At 43.1% G+C, this 21,199-nt stretch overlaps 1 protein-coding gene across 1 annotated transcript in view; it reads right to left on the bottom strand.

Annotated features, from left to right (window-relative positions):
• Positions 1-21,199, bottom strand: part of LOC142086084 (contactin-4) — a 345,243-nt gene that overhangs the window by 69,971 nt on the left and 254,073 nt on the right. The window contains exons 7-9 of the mRNA XM_075158605.1: positions 12,509-12,712; positions 5,072-5,174; positions 4,258-4,442 (exon numbers count right to left, since the gene is read on the bottom strand). Of these exons, the coding sequence (XP_075014706.1) occupies positions 4,258-4,442; positions 5,072-5,174; positions 12,509-12,712 (492 nt within the window). The remainder of the gene's footprint in view (positions 1-4,257; positions 4,443-5,071; positions 5,175-12,508; positions 12,713-21,199) is intronic.

Here is a 21,199-nt window from a genome sequence, read left to right on the forward strand (position 1 = left end):
AGGCGATGCCGACTCAGCACCCGCATCCGTGCTGGCCGAAACCGAGCTGTTTCGGTACTTGGATATTTTCCCTCTCTTCCAGGCTGTGTAAGACAGCGTTGATCTGACTGGAAAGCCCAATGCCAAATCGCATGTTTTTGGTCATAATTCTGGCAGACAAGCGTTCCCAGTGGTGGTGCAGCTCCTCAGCCCCAAGCACCCCTGCCTGTAATGGGCTGCCTGTCCCTCCCTGCCTGCACAGCGGAGCAGCCTCCCCCAGTGCTGCTTTCTTAGTGCTGTCGCTACCAGCCCCACTGAACGTGCTTATATTTGGATCACTTTGACAGCTATTCTTCCTGTTTTCTGTTATTCAGACTATACATGTTGTTGGGGTGGGGGATATTTAAGATGTTGCATTGTCTCATCAGACAGACTCAATATAGGAAAGTCTAAATGCACACTGAAGCAGAGCCCAAGGAGTAAGCACTGGCACAACCATCTCATTTCACACTTTGCATAAAAAAAATACACTGATATTTTAAAAAAGTCCAGGAGAGCAATACGCTGGTGGGGTGGTACGGAGACCTTTGACGATGGTCAGCAGGGAGAACCCGGCCAAGGGACGTCAGCGGAGCTGTAGAGGGGCGCGAGGCTCTCCTCCGTCGTGGGAGAGGCATTGAGCACAGGGATGAGCAGCCGCAACAACCCCTTATGAGTGCGTTGTGCTCGTGCATCTGCCCGGTGCCTCTTGCCTTAGGTTCAGGACAATCTTTGGGTTGTGACTGTCTGTCTGACAAAAAAAGATCTGACTGAAATGGCATCTAAACTTAACATGAATGAAACAACGTCCCTGACAATAATAAATAAGCATCTCCTTGATGTTGGTTTTATGAACGAAAAGGCAATTTCTTTTCAAATTAGCTAGCTAAGGTAATCTGTTTACTGTACTTCTGCCAAAAAACCAATTGTTGGCGTTGCTTTTTCCTCAGGATATAAATCTTAGCCTCGTGGAGGGTTATCAAATTTAAAATTTATGAGCAGCCAGATTAAAAATAGAATCAGGTCAATGGGAGTGCTTCCGCAATGCTGCGGATCAAAACACATAGCTGACGGCGTGGCTGACCCTCGCTGCCGAGTTCAATGGAAAAGCAGGCACTCGAAGCAGAGGTGTCGGTGCAGCCCGCGCCGTGACAGTGATGTGCTCCGGCTGTGCCGACGCCGGCTTCCGCCGGGGATCTCACCTGCCTCAGCCGCAGGGATTGACCTGGCCTGGCTCAAAAAGGCACAGGGTCTGCGGGGAGCAAGCTGCAAAGTCAGGAACGCGGTGCAACGTGCATTTATGGCTGCTAAATGAGGGCGGAAAGAAGAGGTTTTGCAGTTTAATTTGCTAGTTCTCAGGAGCTAATTTGAGGTACGTGGTATCTGGTTAGGAATGGCAGACAGAGTAAGAGACTTACGGCAAGAAAACAAGTGATATGTCGTTCAGAGTTATAATAGACAAGGAAACAGGTATAAGTCACTGTAATTGCATTAACATTAACATGGTTTCTATTCTGTAGGTCTATCTGTCAAGTAGGACATACAGCACTCAGAACAAATGCTTTTGGAGAGCAATAAAACACAGCCTGTTGCAGGGGCTCAAAGCACAGAAAACAGAGGAAGAACAGATCTTGCACGTTTAATTAACCTTTCCTGCTGCAATGAGAATGTCAAACAACTTCAGTGTCACTGATATGCTAACAGAGGAAAAAATAAACATTGATACAAGGATGAAATACAGCAAAAGTCAAGCTTCCCTGACAACTTCCAGGAGCACTGAAAGAACCTGACAACGGAGGCAACGCTGGGTTATCTACAGCGAGCAGGCAAATTTGAATTTCATTTTCTTTTTCTTCTTTTTTTTTTATTTTATACTATGCAGAGAGGCAGATAACTGGGTGTAAAGGAGTCACGCCGTTAGAGTCAGACTGCTATCTCCAGGGCACGCATCGTGACAGAGCACGTCACCGAGCGTAGGCGGCACATCCGACCGCCCGCATCACATCCTCCGGAGCGCTCCCTTCTCCGGGTGCCAGCCCCGACCCGCCAAAAGCAACGGGAAAAGCTCTGCCAACATTACAGTTGTATTTCAATAACGACATAACACTTCTCAGCTTTAAAAAGAAAAATGATTAAGGAAAATGACTTACTTTCAGTTTCAACTATTTGTATAAAATGTTTACAGTAAGTTACCTTCCCTAAAAACATTTCGCTGCCATGTGAAACTCCAGAGCCTAGCTTACAGAAAGCAAGTTTTTTTTAAAAGGGATCTGTTTTCAGTACTAAATGTCTGCCAAACACAAGGTATCCTTGAACTGAATAATTATAAACTAGTAACTCATCATCCTCAAGACAACAAGGATGATATTTTAGTCAATTATGTTTAAAACCAGTAACTAGCAGAGGTGGCAGGCTAACACCACTCCATAGGGAACTCCTCTGCTCAGATGAAGAAAAGCGGATGTAAAGATAGTTCCCAGCATCACAGAGAGAGAGGAGAACACTCCTCTTCCCATAATAGCTTGAGTGCCTTTACTGAAATGCCATCTTGAGTGTGAAAACCAGCACTAGCCATGGTGGCAGCTTTTGTGTAGGATCTGCAGTCCTCCAGGAATGGGATCCAGACTGGTAAATTCATTACAGTAATTAGATTATAATTTAATATATGCGATGGTAGGAGTATATCAAAGGCTCAATTTACTGCTTTGCAAGGAAGGCAGGTATGGCTGCGTGAGTTGAGCAAAACTGTACAACTGATGAGTCTTTTCATTTACTGTCCACATGTGAAAAATCAGGAGAAACATGCATTTTTTTGATGAACAGAAAAAGAAATCTTCAAGTTTCTTAATTAAAAAAGAAACACCAGTTTGAATCAACCCCAGATTACTTCCTTAACATGGAAGTCTTCACTTTGTTCTTGCTATTTCATTCCTTTTTAAGGTTTTCTCATTGCATATTTTACTCAACTTTAAAAGAAGCGTTCATTTGAAATGGAAGCCCCAAAAGTTCTGATTTCTAAATGAAATGTCTTTAGAAATATTTCAAATTTTACAATATCCCTATATATGCCTTTTTTTTAAAAAAAATTACATTACTCACCAAATTCAATCCAGTTTTGCCAGGAGGGTTAGTTCCCAAACTCTTTTTCTGTGGCAAATTTACTAAAAATCAAAAAAATTCTTCTCATCTCTGGAGTTCAACCCAATCTTCCCTGCTGACAGAAGTTGGGCCCTCAGGAGCATTTGGGGGAGAAAACACTGAATTTCTCTGCATGCGTTCGATAAAGAATGACACTCTATTATGCTCCTGAAGATGTTAACAGAGCAGCAACAAAGCAAAGATTTTTATGACGGGGGGAAGGTCTCTGCACGCCTGTGTGCGGGGTGTGTAACCTGCAGCCTTCTCCCCTCCAAAAACATCAAACAGAAACTAAGTACCAAACCAACAGCCCATTCATACCTCTAAAACCCCTCTCTGTGACTCTCGTTCACCTCTACACAGCTAATTCCACAGTAACTCAGAACAGCTCAAACTTTCCCCCTGTAAGCTTGGTTCAGCTCCTAGAAGCATTTGATCTGCTTTGCAAGACGGGGCTGTTTCCAGCAGAAGTTTGGGGATGGGCAGACACTTCTATCAGGATTAGAGGCACCAATGCACCTTCTACTTAACACAGAAGGCCTATGAAGCTGAAGTTTTACATTTATATTGTGCCCAGAACAATGGCTGTGATGTGAGTGTAAGAGCAGCTGGTGTACAAAGTCTTCGGGCGGCGAGGACTCTGCCAGCTCCAACAGGGTTAAATCCCAACTTTCCAGGCTGTGCAACCAGTGACCCCTCTTGAAAGCAGTCCTTAATTGGTTATAAGCAATTAACACTTGTTAACACAAGCTGAGGCACCACATACATAATCAATCCCAAGTTGTAACCACGATGATGCTCCACCAGAATACCTGCTTTACCCTCACAGCCACAAGAAGGCAAATGAGCTGTTTGCAAGCGCTTTCTGCATGTTACCATGCCAATGTCCTTCCAGCGAAGCGCTTTTGTTCCAGCTGCTCTGATTCTCAATTAATATGCACCATTCAGATAGATTTTATTTCAAATTATACCTTTTTTGAGACGTGCTGTTTGTAAAAGAGAGTAATTTAAAAAATACCCCTCAAAATTACTCTCTCAAAATATTTATTGCATATTGCACTTGATACCACAAACCCCCCTGAAAGCAAGCAGACTGCTTACCATAAAACATCAGCTGTCCTCGTGCAACGTTTTTCCCTCTCACATTTTCAGCTACACACTCATAGAGTCCAGCATCTTCTTGCTGAAAATTTGGGATTTCAAGAAGTCCACTTGATCTGTGTCTCCTGGCTTTTCTGGGTATCTGTTTCCCATCCGCTCTCCTCCAGCTAATTGTAGGAACTGGGCTAAAAAAGAAAAATAAAGCAAAATAAGACTCGTAGAAAAAGCTATGGGTCTTGTCCCGATAAGCTCTTGTCTGACCAACTTAACACTGTTTCACGTTTGAGGATGATGAGGACGTGGTCAGTCTGAAGACTCTGCGTAAGATCTGGAGCAATTTTATTATGGGTGGCTTATATATAATATAAATATACATATGTATACCAATGGTGCATTGCTCACATAGTCTTAAAAGCAGCAGACTGTATATTATAAAAACGCTATTTTGACAAAGTTGAATTTGGGATTCTGCGGTGACAATACATCCATTTTCCTGCCAGTCCCACATTTTCATTTTGGAAGTGTTGCTAGTGTTTACTTTAGAAACAAGAGACACGTTTCAAGTGTTGCATGAGACCTCAGATCAGGAGGTGCACAAACACACCTTTACAAAACAAGTTACATCTTCTCTCTTCCTTGGGAGTTCATATTGTTGGCGAGCAAAGCCCCTGCTCCCCAAGTCCCCTGTCTGTTACAAATGCTTGCAATAACTTCTGCTGAGGCAAATGAAGGATTAGCAAGTCTTGCAAACTCTACAATACAGCACTATGAAAGTGAGAAGCTGGAGGAATGATAATAATGGATCAAAACTTACTTCCCCAAGGCAAAGCACTCCAGTTTCACCGTTGTTCCTTTTGCAGATGGAACTGTTTCTGGGAACTGCACTTCTATTTTCGGCTCATACTCTCCCATCACCCCTGTGAACATAAAATAGATGCTAAGGCTTGGCTGAATTTTTGCAATAAATTCACAAGTGTTCCTGTGCTAGCACAGAGCTGTTCTATACATCATTACTTGCCCAATTAATCCATTCATTTTAAACATGGCCTGTTTCTAACAGCCGTGTAGTGTGGACTCTTTTCCCATCTACTGCCAGAAGAAAATCTGAACCAGTGCTCCACACCATCTGCCAAAGATTAAAATTTCTTCATGGCTCTGTTACTTTTTGCTTTTGAATATTTAGGATTTTTGCAGGTAACTTGCGAAATAAGGAAAGCAATATAAGGGAGGTTCACCACCTTCTAGAAAATGAAATGCGGAACAAATAGCCATTAGAAAAAGTTTTAAAAGCACTGGAGCTAATCAAGGCTTCTATTAACTTCAAAGATTTACATGCGCAGAGATCATATACTCTTTGGGTAATTTCTTTATTTTTACTGCCCCAATAAATCACGTATCGTGGCAGCCTCTTTATGAAATTGTGTTTAAAAATTTGTGCACATAAAAAGGCCATTATATTCATGATAAATGGCTACAGTTCTAGTCACTGTACTGTCTTAAAACCGGCACATATAATTTCAGCAACAGTGATTATCAGCTAATTGATGATTGCAGTTTAAATCTTAACTGCAAGGCGCTTCCTGGATGTTGGCCAAGCGCGGGGCAGGCGAGGAGCGCACGGGCTGCGAGGCGGGAGTGGTGCTGGATCAGACCGGATGAATGCCACCAGTATGCACAAATACAGAAACGAGTTAGCAGAGTAATACAGAAACGAGATAGCATGAGTTCGCAGAGATATTCAGGTAAGTCAGGGCTGCTTATGGCGGCCTGTGATTGCAGTGCTGCTTTCTGCCCCTCTGCTTTGCAAAGAGGATGCAAGGAAAGCCTTTTTTTCTTTACTTTTTCACAGTTAAGAGTTTTAAAGCTGAAAATGCTCAGTATGAGGCTTACGTCAAGTCTACCTTTACTTGTTGACCTATGTATTACCTCTTCTGGTGCAATAGCAGGTTACATCATCTTTCTTCCAACCCGTTAATTGCAAATATGCATTGCTGCTACATTAGATAAAGAGTAGTTGCTGCACAACATCAGTCATCAAAATTAAATGCATTTGTGAACAATATGAATACTCCCTCCACAGTCATGTCCTGGCCAGCACGTATAGCAGGAAACCCACAAGTCTGCATCAGCGCTCCAGCATTTACATACTACACAAACAAGAATTAGGGGGTACGCTACTCATTAGCCCTCTGCACGTTAACACTGCGGCCCTGAAGGGCTGGAAGTGTCTGTTGCAGTTAATATCATGGAAAATCCTCTCTTCTCCCGATTATCACTGCCAAATCTTTGCATTCTTGCCTAAATTTCTCTAGACTGTGTGCTAAACGTTTGCTGGGCAAGCTTCAGCCAAGCCAAGAACAGCTACTGCCCGTGGTGCCCAAGGGCACGGCTGGGTGTGAACGTCTGGGAACAGCAGCACAGTTCTGCTGATACTAGAACTTGCTGAGATCTTTTCCTGGAAGAGTATTTCCACGTTCTGCAATGAAGACCACAAATTTGGCAGAGGAAGAGCTTTTGAGGGTACACATCCCATGAAAGCCTAACCGGATTCAGGCAGCTGCCTTACTGTGGAAGATGCTGGCTTTCAGATTGGAGACTGAAAGGGTTGTGGTCTCCGTCACCCACCCCGAGGTGGCTGAAGCCACCAGCCACCCCCCAGCCCAGCCCAGGCACGCGAGCAGAGGGGATGCAGCTCCCCCCAAAACCACTCTGCAGCCTCCGCTGGCAGCCAGCTGGAGGGTGGGAGACAACGCAGCAGCCAAATAACATGGGAGAAAGGGAGCCGGCCCGAGGAGCTGCCTGCCCACTGACCGGCCAGCTACAAACCAGTCCTCAAGAAGCAAAATCCACGAGAACGGTTCCTTCTTCTGTGCCTCCTCCACTCCTGAAGCAGGAACTCGGTCCCCTTAGGCAAAGCAGGCTGTAAAGTATTGGGTGACACTAACGGGCTATTTAGGAAATTAAGGCAGAACGTATTATTAATACATTATTCACCTGACAGAGCAGGAGACGGGAATGGGAGGGACGAAAAATGGCTTTTTTTGCCTTCTCTTCACTCATTCCTTTTATTGTTTCTATTTCTTTGCCTCGGGCTGGGACTGGAGAGCTCTAATCCCAGGGGTGACCAAACCCCAGACCGGGATGGGAAGGCTACCTGGGGCCGCGGGACATCAGCTCTGGCCACCGTACCCATGCCCCTGCAGCTCAGGCAACTGCTGCTGCCTCTTACAACTGCGAGGGCAGCTGTTTTACCAGCGTTACTGCAAACTAACCACTTAAAAATCAGGACTCATATCTGGAAAAATCACAGGGCTCCCACTGCAATTATAACCTACCTACCTATATATATATATATATATATATATATATATATATACACGGTATATTGTGAGTCCTGCCGTCTCCGCTTTATATCAGAAACATCAGTGCAGTTGAGATATCTCCATCCTGAATCCAAAGCCATTTCCATGTAGATAGTCCTTATTTTTCCTGCGGTTCCTGCGTGATTTAACATCTGACTTAGCTGTGCAGGTGGAAGGGACGGGGGAGAAAATAAAAGACTAAAATAGACACCGGGTCTGTAGCTTGGAGAGCACTTCCAGTGTCACAGCACATCAGATGCTCTAAGTGTTTGCATTTCAGAGGCTTTTGTATTTTTCTTCCAATTTCAAGGCTTAAAAATGTGGTTTTGGATGAAAGTCCCAGGAATTCAGAAGCAAGCTAATTTTTCTGAGGAGATGATATGCATTTCCTGACAACACCTGTGAAATGTTAAACTTTAATTGGCCCATACAGCTGCCGCTGATGGTAATTTTATTCCAGGACTATTTCAGTTCTTTCCTACTATTACTGTTTTAATTCTGATATAAAAAATATGAAGTGCATTTTAAAGAGAGGTAACGTACTGCAAGAGCGGTGCCTCTCAACACCTGGGTGCTCCTAACAGGCTTTGGCTGGTGTTTGCTGCAGGGCTGGGATTGCCCAGAGGGTCCCAAAGGTGCTGGGGTGGCGGTGGGGATGGCACTCTGGGGTACCTGCTGCCCTTCTGGGTGACACGGTGGCCTCGACAGGGACAGGACAGCCAAGGGCGGACAGACAACGGACACCGGTTTATTAAATGGAGGAGACAGTGTTGCAGGTTTGTTCCCTTTCCTCCCTCTCTTCCAGTCCATATCCTGTGGAGAACTGCCAGACGGCTTGTTTGGGAAAGAACCATTCAAATTTAAATGCTTTTTCTGTCTGAGCTGCAGTAAGTGCTACAATCCTAGTGGACACCTTACCTCAGGCTTTAGGATCATTCTCAGCCTTTGGGGCCATACACATTTAGCTATTTATTTTATTTCCCAGCATGCAAATAGCTCAGAGAACCCTTCCTCTGCAATGGGAGGTACCAGCTGTAGTGTCAGGACTAGAATCATAGAATCATTAAGGTTGGAAAAGACCTCTAAGATGATCGAGTCCAACCGTCAACCCAACACCACCATGCCCACTACACCATGGCCCTAAGGAGACTAACTCCCATCCCTGCAGAACGCAAGCTGAAACTCAACCTCAATACCTTGGGAAATCTAGAAAACCATAGTATCTTATAGTTTTTCCTTTTATACACTAGCACTTACGTGATGTGAAAGGGGGAGCTGCTTGTCATTCCCGAAGACCTGTGCTGGAATATGGGTGCACATTTCAGGAGGAGAGGTCCCAGCGTGCAGTTTCAGGGGACTGATGCGCTTACATAATATTGTCTTTAAATCTTTTATCCACCTGCATTGCAAGCATCCTCGCTGCCACAAATCCATACAGCTACATGAAAATATTTAGATAGGGGGTGATTGCATGCATTTGCGGGAGGGAATTAAGAGGGACAGAGGAAAAACATCCTTTTCCCAGCACACGCTGTACCTTGTACACTGTATTTATCATCACCGGATAACCTCTCTCCATAGAAGCAGAGGGTTTGAGCTCGCACTGATTGCGCCAGTTGCTTCAGCATGGTCTGTCCCTACCACCATTCCATAACCCTCTATGATATTTATCTCTCCAAGGAGGAAAAGCTGTCTGAGGATAACTAATGGGATAAGAGGCACCTTCTGCTTCCACAGCACAGCGACAGGGAAGGAACCCAAATTCTGTCAACAAGAGCATGTACCGCTGGTTACAAAAAGCCACTGCAAACAACATCAGGAGATCTGTAACTCCAGAGCCTCACAGCTGAAAACAAGCAAAAGAGAAGCACAAAAGGCACAGGTGGGGAAAGCAATCTGCCTACAGGATCTGATTTCATCCCCTACATCCGTATCTCTTCCTTTTACAGATTACAGCTCAAAAGCCTGGCATTGTAAAGCAAGCAGCGCTTGAAAAAACACATGCTGAAAAGCTGCTTTTTGAGGACAATTACATTCAAGTAAAATAACCACGACAAAGACGGCAGGTATTTGACGTAAAAAGCCTAAATGATTCACAACTGAGTCTAGAAAAATTACTGCCGTAAATTGAAGAAGAAATGTCAAAAGAAACCTCAGGGTTCTCGCGGGCGAGATTTCAGCCCAGTACGTGCTGTCCTGCACACAGATCTGCAGCGGCGAGCCGCTCCTGGGGAACAAGGACTGTTCATTAGTTTGATGAGCAGTTTGAACATCGGCTACAGTAAGAACACCCACCACATAATTCATACACATATCTGTTAAAACAATTGAAATTTTTGATATCGAGCAGCATAGGGTCAGACAAACTGTGAGCATCTGAACTCTGTTTTCTTCCTACAGCTCTGGAATTAGGGATTTTTAAATTTTTTGAGTGAGAGATTATCATCAGCATAAAAGGAAAAAGACTTCTCTTTTCCTCTCTTTAGCTCAGTGTGAAATAATTAAAAAACCAAATATAGGCACTATTAGTTCTACGTGACCAGTATTCCTTTTGGATAGTATCTTACTCCACCATTTGTTTCTTTCAAAGTAACGGGGCTATGTATAAACTACAGGGACTCATAATTAATTCTGCATAACAGCAGTTTAAAAATAACTTTGATTTTTGAGAAAACCAGAAATTTCACAAGGAGGAGATTGTTGTGAAGTACGTGGATTTTTTCAGAATTCACAAAAAGTATTTCAATACGAAAGCCAACCAGGCAATAACTTAGAAACTTGTAGCAACAGACGATTTGATGAAAGGTGCATCGGAGGAGGTCAGAGTGTCCCGTCTGGGACGCCAGCCCTCCAGCCCACGGCTGAGCGGCCTCAGAGCTGCATCAACCCCTCCATAATGTGGGACCCCCCACCCCTTCTCCCGAGCTGCACGAGGGCCCCCGCAGACGCGGCACCTTGCTGCCCACCCCGGGGCAGCAGCCAGAGGAGCAGCTCAGTACATGTAAATCGACTGGGAGAGGTACATTATGAATTTTTTTCCACTTAACTCACTAATTGCAATTAAACGGAACTGAAACATTAATTGTTGATGAGCTTGCCTCCGAGCTTACTAATTTAATGATAAAGTGTTGTAAAGAAAACAGCATGTTGCATATATTAAGACATACTGGACATGTCAGATATGAATACAAAGGATAAGCAAGACAACTTTGCCAGTGGAAATACGATGTGCCTTGCATTTTACCCACTTCTGTTGTTCACAATTCTGAAGCAACATATCTAATTTCTCTTTTCAAGTGTGATAGTGTGTTATATTCGGATCTTACTCGATGGGTTACTCTATGTGGGATGAAAAATTGAGACCTGCTGATTTTTAAAATGAAGCTTGCCTGTAATACTAGTGCAATCTTATTTTAAAATACGCACTTAGTGCAATCCTGTTTTAAAATACACATTTAGCCCATATTCGGCTTTTGATTACAGCCATCTTTGGCTCCACAGATACTACAGCACCTTTCCTGTTTAACTCAGGAATGCATTCCCCAGCCCCTCAGAGGTTCAATTAAAGTTTCATATCTTTAATAAACAGCAGAGTGCACTTCAAAGGAATCAGAGAACATTCCTGCGAATCACCTCAGGAAGGCAATCGGTCCCTGTAAATAAAGCGGAGCGCGCGGGGGAGCGATGCACTGGGGTAAAGCCCTGGGCGAGGCACTTTGCAATCAGGCCGCCCAGCAATCATCCCAGCACCCGCCCCGTCTCAGAACAGAAGCAGACATCGAGCTTGACTGTGATAAATGGAAGCACTTTCAGCTAGGTAAGGTTTGCATAAAAGTCCTGTTAACGTAATACTTAAAAATATTTCTTCTTCAACGCTGAAAATGTTAGTATGAGACAAATTTAAATATTCCTCTCTATCTTCCATACATTAGATGACTTACTCCGGACTCAGAGGGACAGATTTACTGCCACTGCGTTTACAGAAATGCAGCCTCCCCCGTAACAGAGAGCAGATCTGGCACAGACCTGGGAAAGCAGCCGTCTTCACCCCTCCCGGTTAACCGCGGCGCTTGCTCATCGCCGACAACGTTTCCAAACTCCCCGTCCGCAAGAACCATGTTCACATGAAGGGGACGGCTACGGGCAGGATGCTGGCAGCAACGAGCCCGTACTTCACAGGCGAGGAATTTTTGTCAAATACCACTAGGTGACAATGGATCATCTTCTAGAAGAAGTTTCTAATAATGCATTTCTATTTCTGGAACAAATGTCCTAACTGTTTTCCTTTAAACAGACAAATTTTAATTAATTTTTTAATTGCAAATTAACATGTAAATTTATTTTTCTTATCTACTCAAAAATGACGATGATACAAATCAATTGTCTGTATAAATTTAGAAATCCTCTTCTGGTTTCTTCGTGCTTTTTTGTGTTATTCCACAGACTACTAAAAATAGCACCCATTCTACTCGGAAATACAGCCTGAGCTAACAGTTACCGAAACAACAAAGTGCTTTTGTTCACTTTTGGGCTGCATAAAATGAGCAAAACTGTAGTATATCCAAACTCTAAAATCTATTTTATTTCCTGTCTTTGGCCAAGCATCACCAGGTTTTTCTTTTGTAATTATTGCCGGATACTGAGAGTTGTTCCAGTGGTGGGAAGAGCAACCTTGGGCACAGCATCATAAACCCCACTGTCTGTGACTTTGAACCACGGCTAAAGCAGAGGTCTCCAACCTCACTGAATCTCTGTGAAGCGGAAAATCTCCCCTTTTACTCTGATAAAAATATTTCAGGCCATTTCTGAATTTCTGGGTGACAGCCAGTCAAAGAAAACAAAACAAACTCTCCAACCCCAGCCCCCAATACCCCTCCTCTAAGTCCTACCGTCGTTCCTGAGGATGAGTGGGGTGGGGGGACCCACGACCCGGCTGTTGGTCACCGTGTTCGTCACCACGCACGTGTAGTTGCCCACATCTGAAGCTTCCACCTTCGCGATGTACAAATTCCCAGTCTCTTGTGAAACGAAGCGGCGATTGTCCTGGTGTACGAAGGTCGGGTACTCGTTGAAGATCCACGCGTAGGTGAGCTCTGGAAGCACAAGGTACCACCAGTGTTAGTGACAGGGTGTGCATCCCCATTTGGTGCTGTCTGATGCTGGGCTCCATCTCAAGTCGGAGCTAAAGCCCTGAAAATAATTTTCTCCCTGCCCCCTTTAGTTAGGGAAATCGGATACATCACATCCCATGAAATGATAAAAAGGCTAACATTTTGCAAGTTCTCATCTTTATGGCTACAAATATAGATTTCCAACTGTGGCACTTCTGAGCCTGCACACGGATCTAATATTCTTGTTGCTCCTTCAAGTTCTTCCAATCCAGAATAAGATGCATTTTACAAGAATCTCACCTTTTGTCATGAACATTTCAGCCTGACTCATTACTTTTCTTTTATTCTTTCTTATTAATTTTTTTTCTTTAAAGACAGTTCGGAGGAGGATCTGCCGAGCTGTGTTATCACACACTGTACGTTTTATTCCTTTGGAATTTCTGAATCAGCAAAAAACTGAACACTGAGTTAAGCAGCTGTAATCTTCTATATGACTAATTAGATAGTACTGTGTTTTATAAGGCACCTTTGAAAGTTATTTGAGCAATAAAAAAAAAGGGAGAGAGATGCTGCACGTGGTTGCAGAGTTTGTAAGTGAGGTTAACGCAATATAACCCTATTATATTTGCCTAAGACTAATGCCCAAACACCCCGAAAATGCTGGAAGAACTAAAGTGAATACAAGATTGCTGCAGTTTTCTAAGGGTACACTAATTATACTAAAAAGCGTATTCTTAGTCCAATACTCTAATGAGTCATAACTGTAACTGACCTCAACTACCATTAGGTACTTTGGAAAATATATTCTGCCCTCATGTTCCACTGTTTACATATGTAAGAGCCTGAATGCAGATTGTTGGGTTTTATTTATTTATTTTTAACAACAGGATTATAAAATGCCTGCTTAGACTTTTAGGAAGATATGATAATTATGTTTATGTGGGAATATCTAATCATCATATTTACACATGTGCATCTAATTATAAGCAACCTCATGCTGATGTCAAGAGGATACTCAGAGCAAACAAGGTACCACTTCTCAGCTGGCTTATTATTTTCTGCAAGTAGTTAAGTTTTTCTTTTTAATTTACTCTTGGTGAACAATTATCGTGTTCCTCCAGAAGCATCCAGCAATAGGCAAATAAACATCACTGCCTTGGAATGCACAGAGGCGTTTAAATTTCAGTGAATCTTCACACAGCAGGTTTCCACCAAAGCCCCCCGAGCTCTGCATTGCCTGTGGAATGGCGAATTGACCACACATTCCTCAGAAAAACACAGAACTGGGAGGGTCTTTCTGAATCAACAATCCCCTTCCCACCCTATCCTTCCCCAGTAGGTTTCGTAGTCCTATTCATAAACATATCCTAGAAGCAGCAAGGTTTTTGGCTCCTACTTTTCTGTTCTAAATTGGTATTACTTTAATTGCTAAGAACCCTCAAATTTCCACGTTAAATATTTTCATTACTAGTCTATAGCCATGTGCTTCTGGGCTAATGATGCCTTTAGCTTAAAGAGTTCTTGCCTCTTCACTGGTGAGAGCCATCAAGAGCCCTTCTGCCTTCATTTTCAAGCCAGGCTTTCCAATCTTATGATCGCTGTAGTAGCTTTTCCTGGCCTTTGCCTTAGTTAAAAGCCTTGAATATTTGTGTCATTTGAGCTGAGTGCTAGGTTGGAAATACTGGGTAAGCAAGTCACAGAGGAGCAGAAGGCAAATGTAAAGAGGTCTGATCAAAGAGAGCCCCAAATGGTGATGATCTGGGATTCCTCCACACAGAAGAACCCAATGCAGGCGGTACTGAAGGAGACCTATTTCTAGAGCGCAAAACATCAAAATCTCCCCCAAAAGCCATCCTCAAACTCTATTAATTTGGCTGCATAAAACTGAGGAACATAATGAAGATCTGATGTTACAGCTCTGCCTTCCTTTCATTACAACAAATCATTGTCCAGAAAAATACCACTGCCCGAATCACACAGCCTTAGTTATTAGGAGCAGTCCATTATTGCTATATAATATTTAAAACAATTGGATAACTCACTCTCTCTCTCAAATAACATGGGACTGATGGAATATAGAGCACAGGGAATAATGCATACTGGAGCATCTACAAGTGCATTTGCTTGTGTAGCAACATGTAAATAAATACTATATCAAACTCGCTTTGATTTCCTTAGAGATCCTAGTGCAATATTTATGGCTTTTCAAACTTGACGGATTTCTTTTGATAAGGTTTCACATACTAATTGCTCTAGAAGTGACAGACAGTTCACATCCCATAGGCAATTTGTAAAAACTGTATAAACACAGACACTTAAAATAGAGCCTGAGATGGCCCTTGGTGACTGCGCGATTGAAACGTTTACCGAAGTTGCAGACATGGAGTCTTCCAGTACAAAGAACGAGTAGTAACAGGCAATTCATGGTTCTCTAATTACACATTGGACTCTCTATCCTTGAGGAATTTATTACAAACTTCTTTCTAATTTGGGGCCCTTTTCATGTAATTTTGCCTAATTTACAATGCTTTTAATTTCCCCTTTAAAGCACATTCAAGTAGGTCTCTCAAACACAGAATATTATCAGAAGATTTCTGACCCATATTTGCTGTTTTTAAAGACAAGCAGAAACTCTGCTAGCTGCAGCCCAGCGCCAGCAGCAGAGCACCTGGTTATCCTCTGCAGAGGCCTACCTTGTACTTTGATACTATACTTGATTGCCCTGATGATCTGTATTTCCATGACAGATCAGAATGAGATGAAGATTTTTGGGTGGCAAATCTTCACTTCTATGTGATGTAATGATTATCAGCAAGGACAGGAGGATGGGGAAGTTACTTGTACAGTTTTGGTACAGATGGTCTATGCACCCTGGCTCAAGTCATCACCAGATGGAAGACGTTCAACCCCAAATCTTTTGTTGCTCTACCAACTACATAAAGAGCATCTTTTATCTATACAAATCCATGCTGATGGGTTACATGCACTTGGGTACCTGGAATACCCACGCTACGACCGCAGGCACATGCTAGAAGGAGGAAAGTGGATTTCTTTTTGCCAAAAGAATGCAGGTTTCTGTGCACAGGTCCCAAGTTGCTAGGTGTTTGCTCTACTGGTCCAGAGCAAAGACAACAGAGATGGGGAAGACTGTCCTAAATGAGTTAGCATCACTCACCTATTGCAAAGGAGCCTATGGAAAATTCAGACTCATGAAGAGCAGTGGAGGTAAAGGTGGGGAGCACACAGGTGTGTTAGCAGAAGCTTGATTTGACTTCAGCCGAGACGGGAAGAGATGCGCACAAACGTGCAGAGCTGCGACTCACTCCCAGATCAGACACGTGGCAGGAAAGCCCACTGCACACCAGCAGAGCATTAACCTCTTCTCCATGCGCCCTCCCCTGCCACCACAGTATAGGCTCTCCGGAGCAGCTCAGTCACATAGAGATAACACAGTACACTTACCATTAATATTTATGTCTCTGGGCTAGCGATCGGCAGGAGAACATGACAGGCAGTACATGGCAGGCAGGCTATACGCCTCAAACATCCATCTATTCAACATCAGACACGAACAGTCTTGATTCAAAACTCCAGCCTTCTACTCAAGTTGCTATTTGCAAAGTTGTTTTACTTAGATGTGTATGGCAGCAACACCAAAAAAGAAGCCAGAAGACTTTTTCTTTACTCCTTTTATCCCTTTCAGAGACTCTCTCACACCAGTTGCTCTCCCCATGCACTACAGTGAACTCTGATGTTCAGGCTACCTCCGTGTTTCAGGACCAAATGTGCTAACCACAAACACATAGCTTTTATCACTTACAAATATCAATGAATATTTAAAAATAGAACCCAAGGTCTCTGCCACTATTGCATGGCTAAATATCATGGTTTAATAAAATTTAGAGCAGCCAGCAGTTGCCACCAACTTTAGCAATTAAAAAGGAAATAAATTATTCAAGCCACCTGAATATAGATTTTGGATGTTTTAAGATACGCCTTTTCAATTTCATTACTAGAGTGCAGACAAACTTTTTTTCCCCCCAAGAATAAATGTTCTGAGCCGCTTGCCGGGGCACTAGCAGAGAAACCTGGCAGCCCTGTGCCGCACCGCAGGGGTGGAGGGCGGCTGCGTTTCTGGAGAAGCGGAGCCCGCTGGGGTGCTGCTGGGAAACTCACCCTGGGGAAAATGAGAGATGCAAAATATAGAAGTTGCATCACTTTGCCGTGCTGTGTGGTTTTTCTCTGTGTTTTTTGCTCGGCAAAGCACAGCAGCCCTCCTGGGTCTGCTTTTCCTGATCACATTCGGATGTCGTCATTTTCCTAAAGCATTCGATGATACTCTATTAAAGTGCTGCCCCCAGAATACTCTCTGCTCAAGACAAGAAACAAAGCTAAAGACACTTTAAACTTTCTCTAAATGATAGCAAGTGGTGAAAAAAGATTACTGAAAGCTGAAGAGAAATTCTGCTATGAGTAATTATTATAATTAGACCATATGGTTTGCCAAAATAATGTTCTCTGGTCTTCTGTCTTGTCACATGCATACTATTTTGTCTTTGCCTTGTCTTTGCCTTTTAGTACAAGAAACTTTTTTTGGTGTGGTGTTTTTTTTTTTTTTTAAAAAAGTCTCTTCCATAAAGTCAGGGCTGCCACTTAAAAAGGTCTCTGTAGCTATTATGGGAAAAGCTATTAAAACATCAAGATTATGGTAATCATAAAGCTGAATAGAAGAATGAAATTTTGAAATTAGTATTAGCCAAAAAATGGGGATCATTTATCATTTTTAATGATAAAAGAAAAGAACAGTGTGGTACAATACACTATTATTTTTTTATAGGCTTTACTGAAAGTTACAGAGATTAATCCAATCTTTAACGATTCCTATAATTTCTATATTATCACCTACTATGTCACTCTCAAGCTGGACAGGCGGGAACCGTTCTTCAGTGTGAAACAAAAGATTTTCAGCATTTCCTATAAATTTTGATGCACAAAAATTAGGCTTCATTACGCATGGCAAGAAACAAATATGAAATTAAGGAAACAAAGAAAATCCTCCCTTCATAATAGTCCCAAGCAACCCAAACTATAATTACAGTAGTACAGCATTTTGAGAAAGCAGTACATAATTTTAAGGCATTTTGAAATGAAAGGCTCACCCTGGTATGTTATAAACAACGACAATTTAAATCCAGATACAGTGAATACAGCTCCATGAGTTAGGTTTGCACTTTCCTCGATCATGCAGTTCCATAAAATTATGATTGCTTTTTATTTTTTCAAATGCAATTTACTCTTAAGTACGGGGAGTGCTGAAGTTTGCTGTCTGTTTTACTCCATACCTCTGCTTTCCCTGTCACAGATGGGGCCCTTCCAGATACAGCCGACAGATTGCAGGTACAGCAATGGCGAAGTCATGGGAAGTTTTTCCTGGAGAGAAGCTATTCCTTTCAGCCCTCAGCTACTGCAGTGCAACTGGTGGCAGCAAGGAACTGGATGGAGCATTATGCTTTTATATGATTTAGTACAGACACACGTTTCTTGGCCGTGTGTGTTACCGTCTGTGCCTGCCGCAATCCGGGTTCCATTAGAGAAGCTGATGGACACATGAGCCCAGCCCTTCTTCACCTTCCAGCATTTGCGGCACTCCAGGCTAGGACGTGCCAAATGTTCACCCCTGCTATTTATTTTATGTATTCAGATAATATAACAACATTTTGCATACCCCATATCCCCGCCTCATCCAGTTCATAAAAGCCATTCACATGGCAAAGTCATATCCAAGTCTGGCCAAGACACAATTTTCACTTATACAGAAATAGGATAACGTTGCCCTGAATGGAGCGAGGGAAGAACCTGGCCATCCGTAGCTTCACTCACCTGCGATGAAGCCTGGTGCAAGACTTCACCCCGGCACACGCAGCTAACGCCCCGTTAATACCACCTTCGTTTACCTCTGTGACTGCACTCTGTGACGGGCTTGAGTGGGTAACGTCCCTGTCAACAGCAGTGTTGTACAAACTTCATAAAAGACCGATTTTTGGTGGGTAATTTGTAGACCTCTCTTTTTTTGCTCTGATTGCTTGCATTCCTTGGTGTTCAAATTTAAGTGGTACTAACAGAGTGTTTTGATGGTTACGGTAAATTTGGGCAATGATAAAGCATAACTGATTATCTGATGAGTGTCCTCTGAATTCATCCTGTATTCTCATCTTGCTTACTAGATTTTGCTGACTGCTTGCAGGGATATTCATAATTTCAAATTTCACTGCGATTTGATTAAGCAATCAACATCCGTAGCCCCGTGAATAACATAACACAAGCTGGAAAGGAGGCTCGACGCACCACAACACACTGTCTAAGAGTGCACTGGGGAAGAAGAAAGAGCATTATCAGGGAAAGACGAATCCCTGGCACAATGTACCATGTATGTGGCCCTACCCAAATCCCCGAGGCTCCTCTCCACCCATACCAGTCATCTGCTGGCAACTGCACTGCAGTTTCTGGAGTTTTTGACCATTTTCCTCTTTCACAGTTTTATTTTAATAGTAAAACTACATGAATTATGCACTGAACACATTTTTTGTGGGCCTACAGACCATTTCATCGTCCTGCTAGCACCTTGGATCAATTTGTTATCTTCTCTTCTTAAATAATTGCCGAATAATTTAAAGGAATCAACCTGGTTGCAAACATCACTCTAATTCTCCCCTTGACGCTGTGCTCTGCCCTCTCCATCACACAGGGCCGCCCAGCTACGTCACACCACAGCGTCTGTGCCTTGAATGCAAGTTTTAATAGAAAGAACAATGAATAATGAACAAGATTAATCTAAAGTTAATAATTCATTTTTGGATGAACCCTCATCTATGCTGAACCTGACGACGCAGTGACTCGGCAGCCAGCCAGTCAACCGTCTGCGCACAAAGAAATGTGCTGTCCTTGGCAGATGGGACAGGAAAAAAGCACGTGCCCTTCATCTTTACTAATATTAGTGAATCGGTTTGCAGAATTTAACTTAGAACAGTATGAAAGTGCCAGTAGTCACTGTGTCAGTGGCAATATGGCGACGATGGGAATCATCACAAAGATGTGACAGCACGGAAGGCAATGAACAGACTTTGAGAGGTCATCTCTCCAACCTGAGGCATGATAACTATGACATCTCTGAGGTTTTTCAAACTTTTTCTTACAGACCTCCAACAATGACAATGTACAACTTCCGATATGGTCTAACAGGATGCAATGCATGCCAGCGGAGAAATGGGTCTGTACCACAGGCTGCATTGCTGGCATCTCCTGACCACGCACTAATGGTAACCACAAGTGGCCCCTTTCTACTTGGGGGGATAATTATTCTTGCAAACGTAACTGTGCCCATGTGTTTGTTAGTGCTGGTTTATGGTAACAGAAAAGCTGGATACACATGTACACTAATGAGTCAGAAGTGTGTAAGAATGAGGAAAACGTACAAATCAGTCAAGTTCTGTGTCAGATTCATCCTCACAGCAATTTGCAATGTGTGCAGGGCCATGGTTGCTTCCCAGCCCCTTGTCTCCATGCTCGCCCAGAATGTGGAGCTTCACGTATGGGTAATTAAAAAGGTGAGAGGTCTTCACTACCTGAAGCCTAATCAATAATCACCTGTATCTGCTGCATCTCCATTTTTCTGTATCTCTAAAATAGTTAAATATTTGATGGCTGTACACAATTGACCTGGCTTATCTCTCACAAACAGCGTCCAGCCCCAGTCGATGGCTGGCCTCGCCGGCTGCCGTGGCACCAGGAACATTAATGACTACTGCACTGTGCCGTTGGGGATTTTGATGAAATATTAACTTGAAGTTCCCTCAGAGAGAAAAATCAACAGCAGCCTTTATCTATGACTGAATGCAAAATGTTATGAGATGGAGAATCCTGTGCTGTTGTATTTACTACAGTTAAATACACAAACCTATTTCAAAACCACCTGATGGGCAGCAGACACCCTCCCACACCCCCACCGATCTAGCATGCAGGCTGGCAGGTTTTGGAAGAAATTATATGTTTTTTTGTCTGACAAACTTCATAAACTGTCTTACAGAAATTTAAAGCTCAGCCTGGACTTGCCTGAAAAGAAAACCCATGACCCACAACCCAATCCAACCTGTATTTGTCAAAAGGGCTTACAATTCCTTTGGGGAACGAGGTTCGGTGTTTACTGAAACTGGTGATTAGATTTGATGCCCCTCAGTTTCATGCACCTTTGGTTTAAATTTAAATTTTTGGAGTCAGGCTCAACACAGTGTGACCCAGCTGCTCTTGGACTCTGTGGAAAGGGCCAGCTCCCCCAGCCATGCCCCTTCCCAACGGAGATGCAACCTTGAACTGAACCAACCAAAGACGATGCTCTGTACACTTGAAAAGTTGAGTTGCTGGGCCCACCAAGAGAGATACTGGTCCACTGAAGAAGAAAATTATGAATTGGAA

This window comes from Calonectris borealis, chromosome 10, assembly GCF_964195595.1.
Source record: "Calonectris borealis chromosome 10, bCalBor7.hap1.2, whole genome shotgun sequence".
Taxonomy (NCBI): domain Eukaryota; kingdom Metazoa; phylum Chordata; class Aves; order Procellariiformes; family Procellariidae; genus Calonectris; species Calonectris borealis.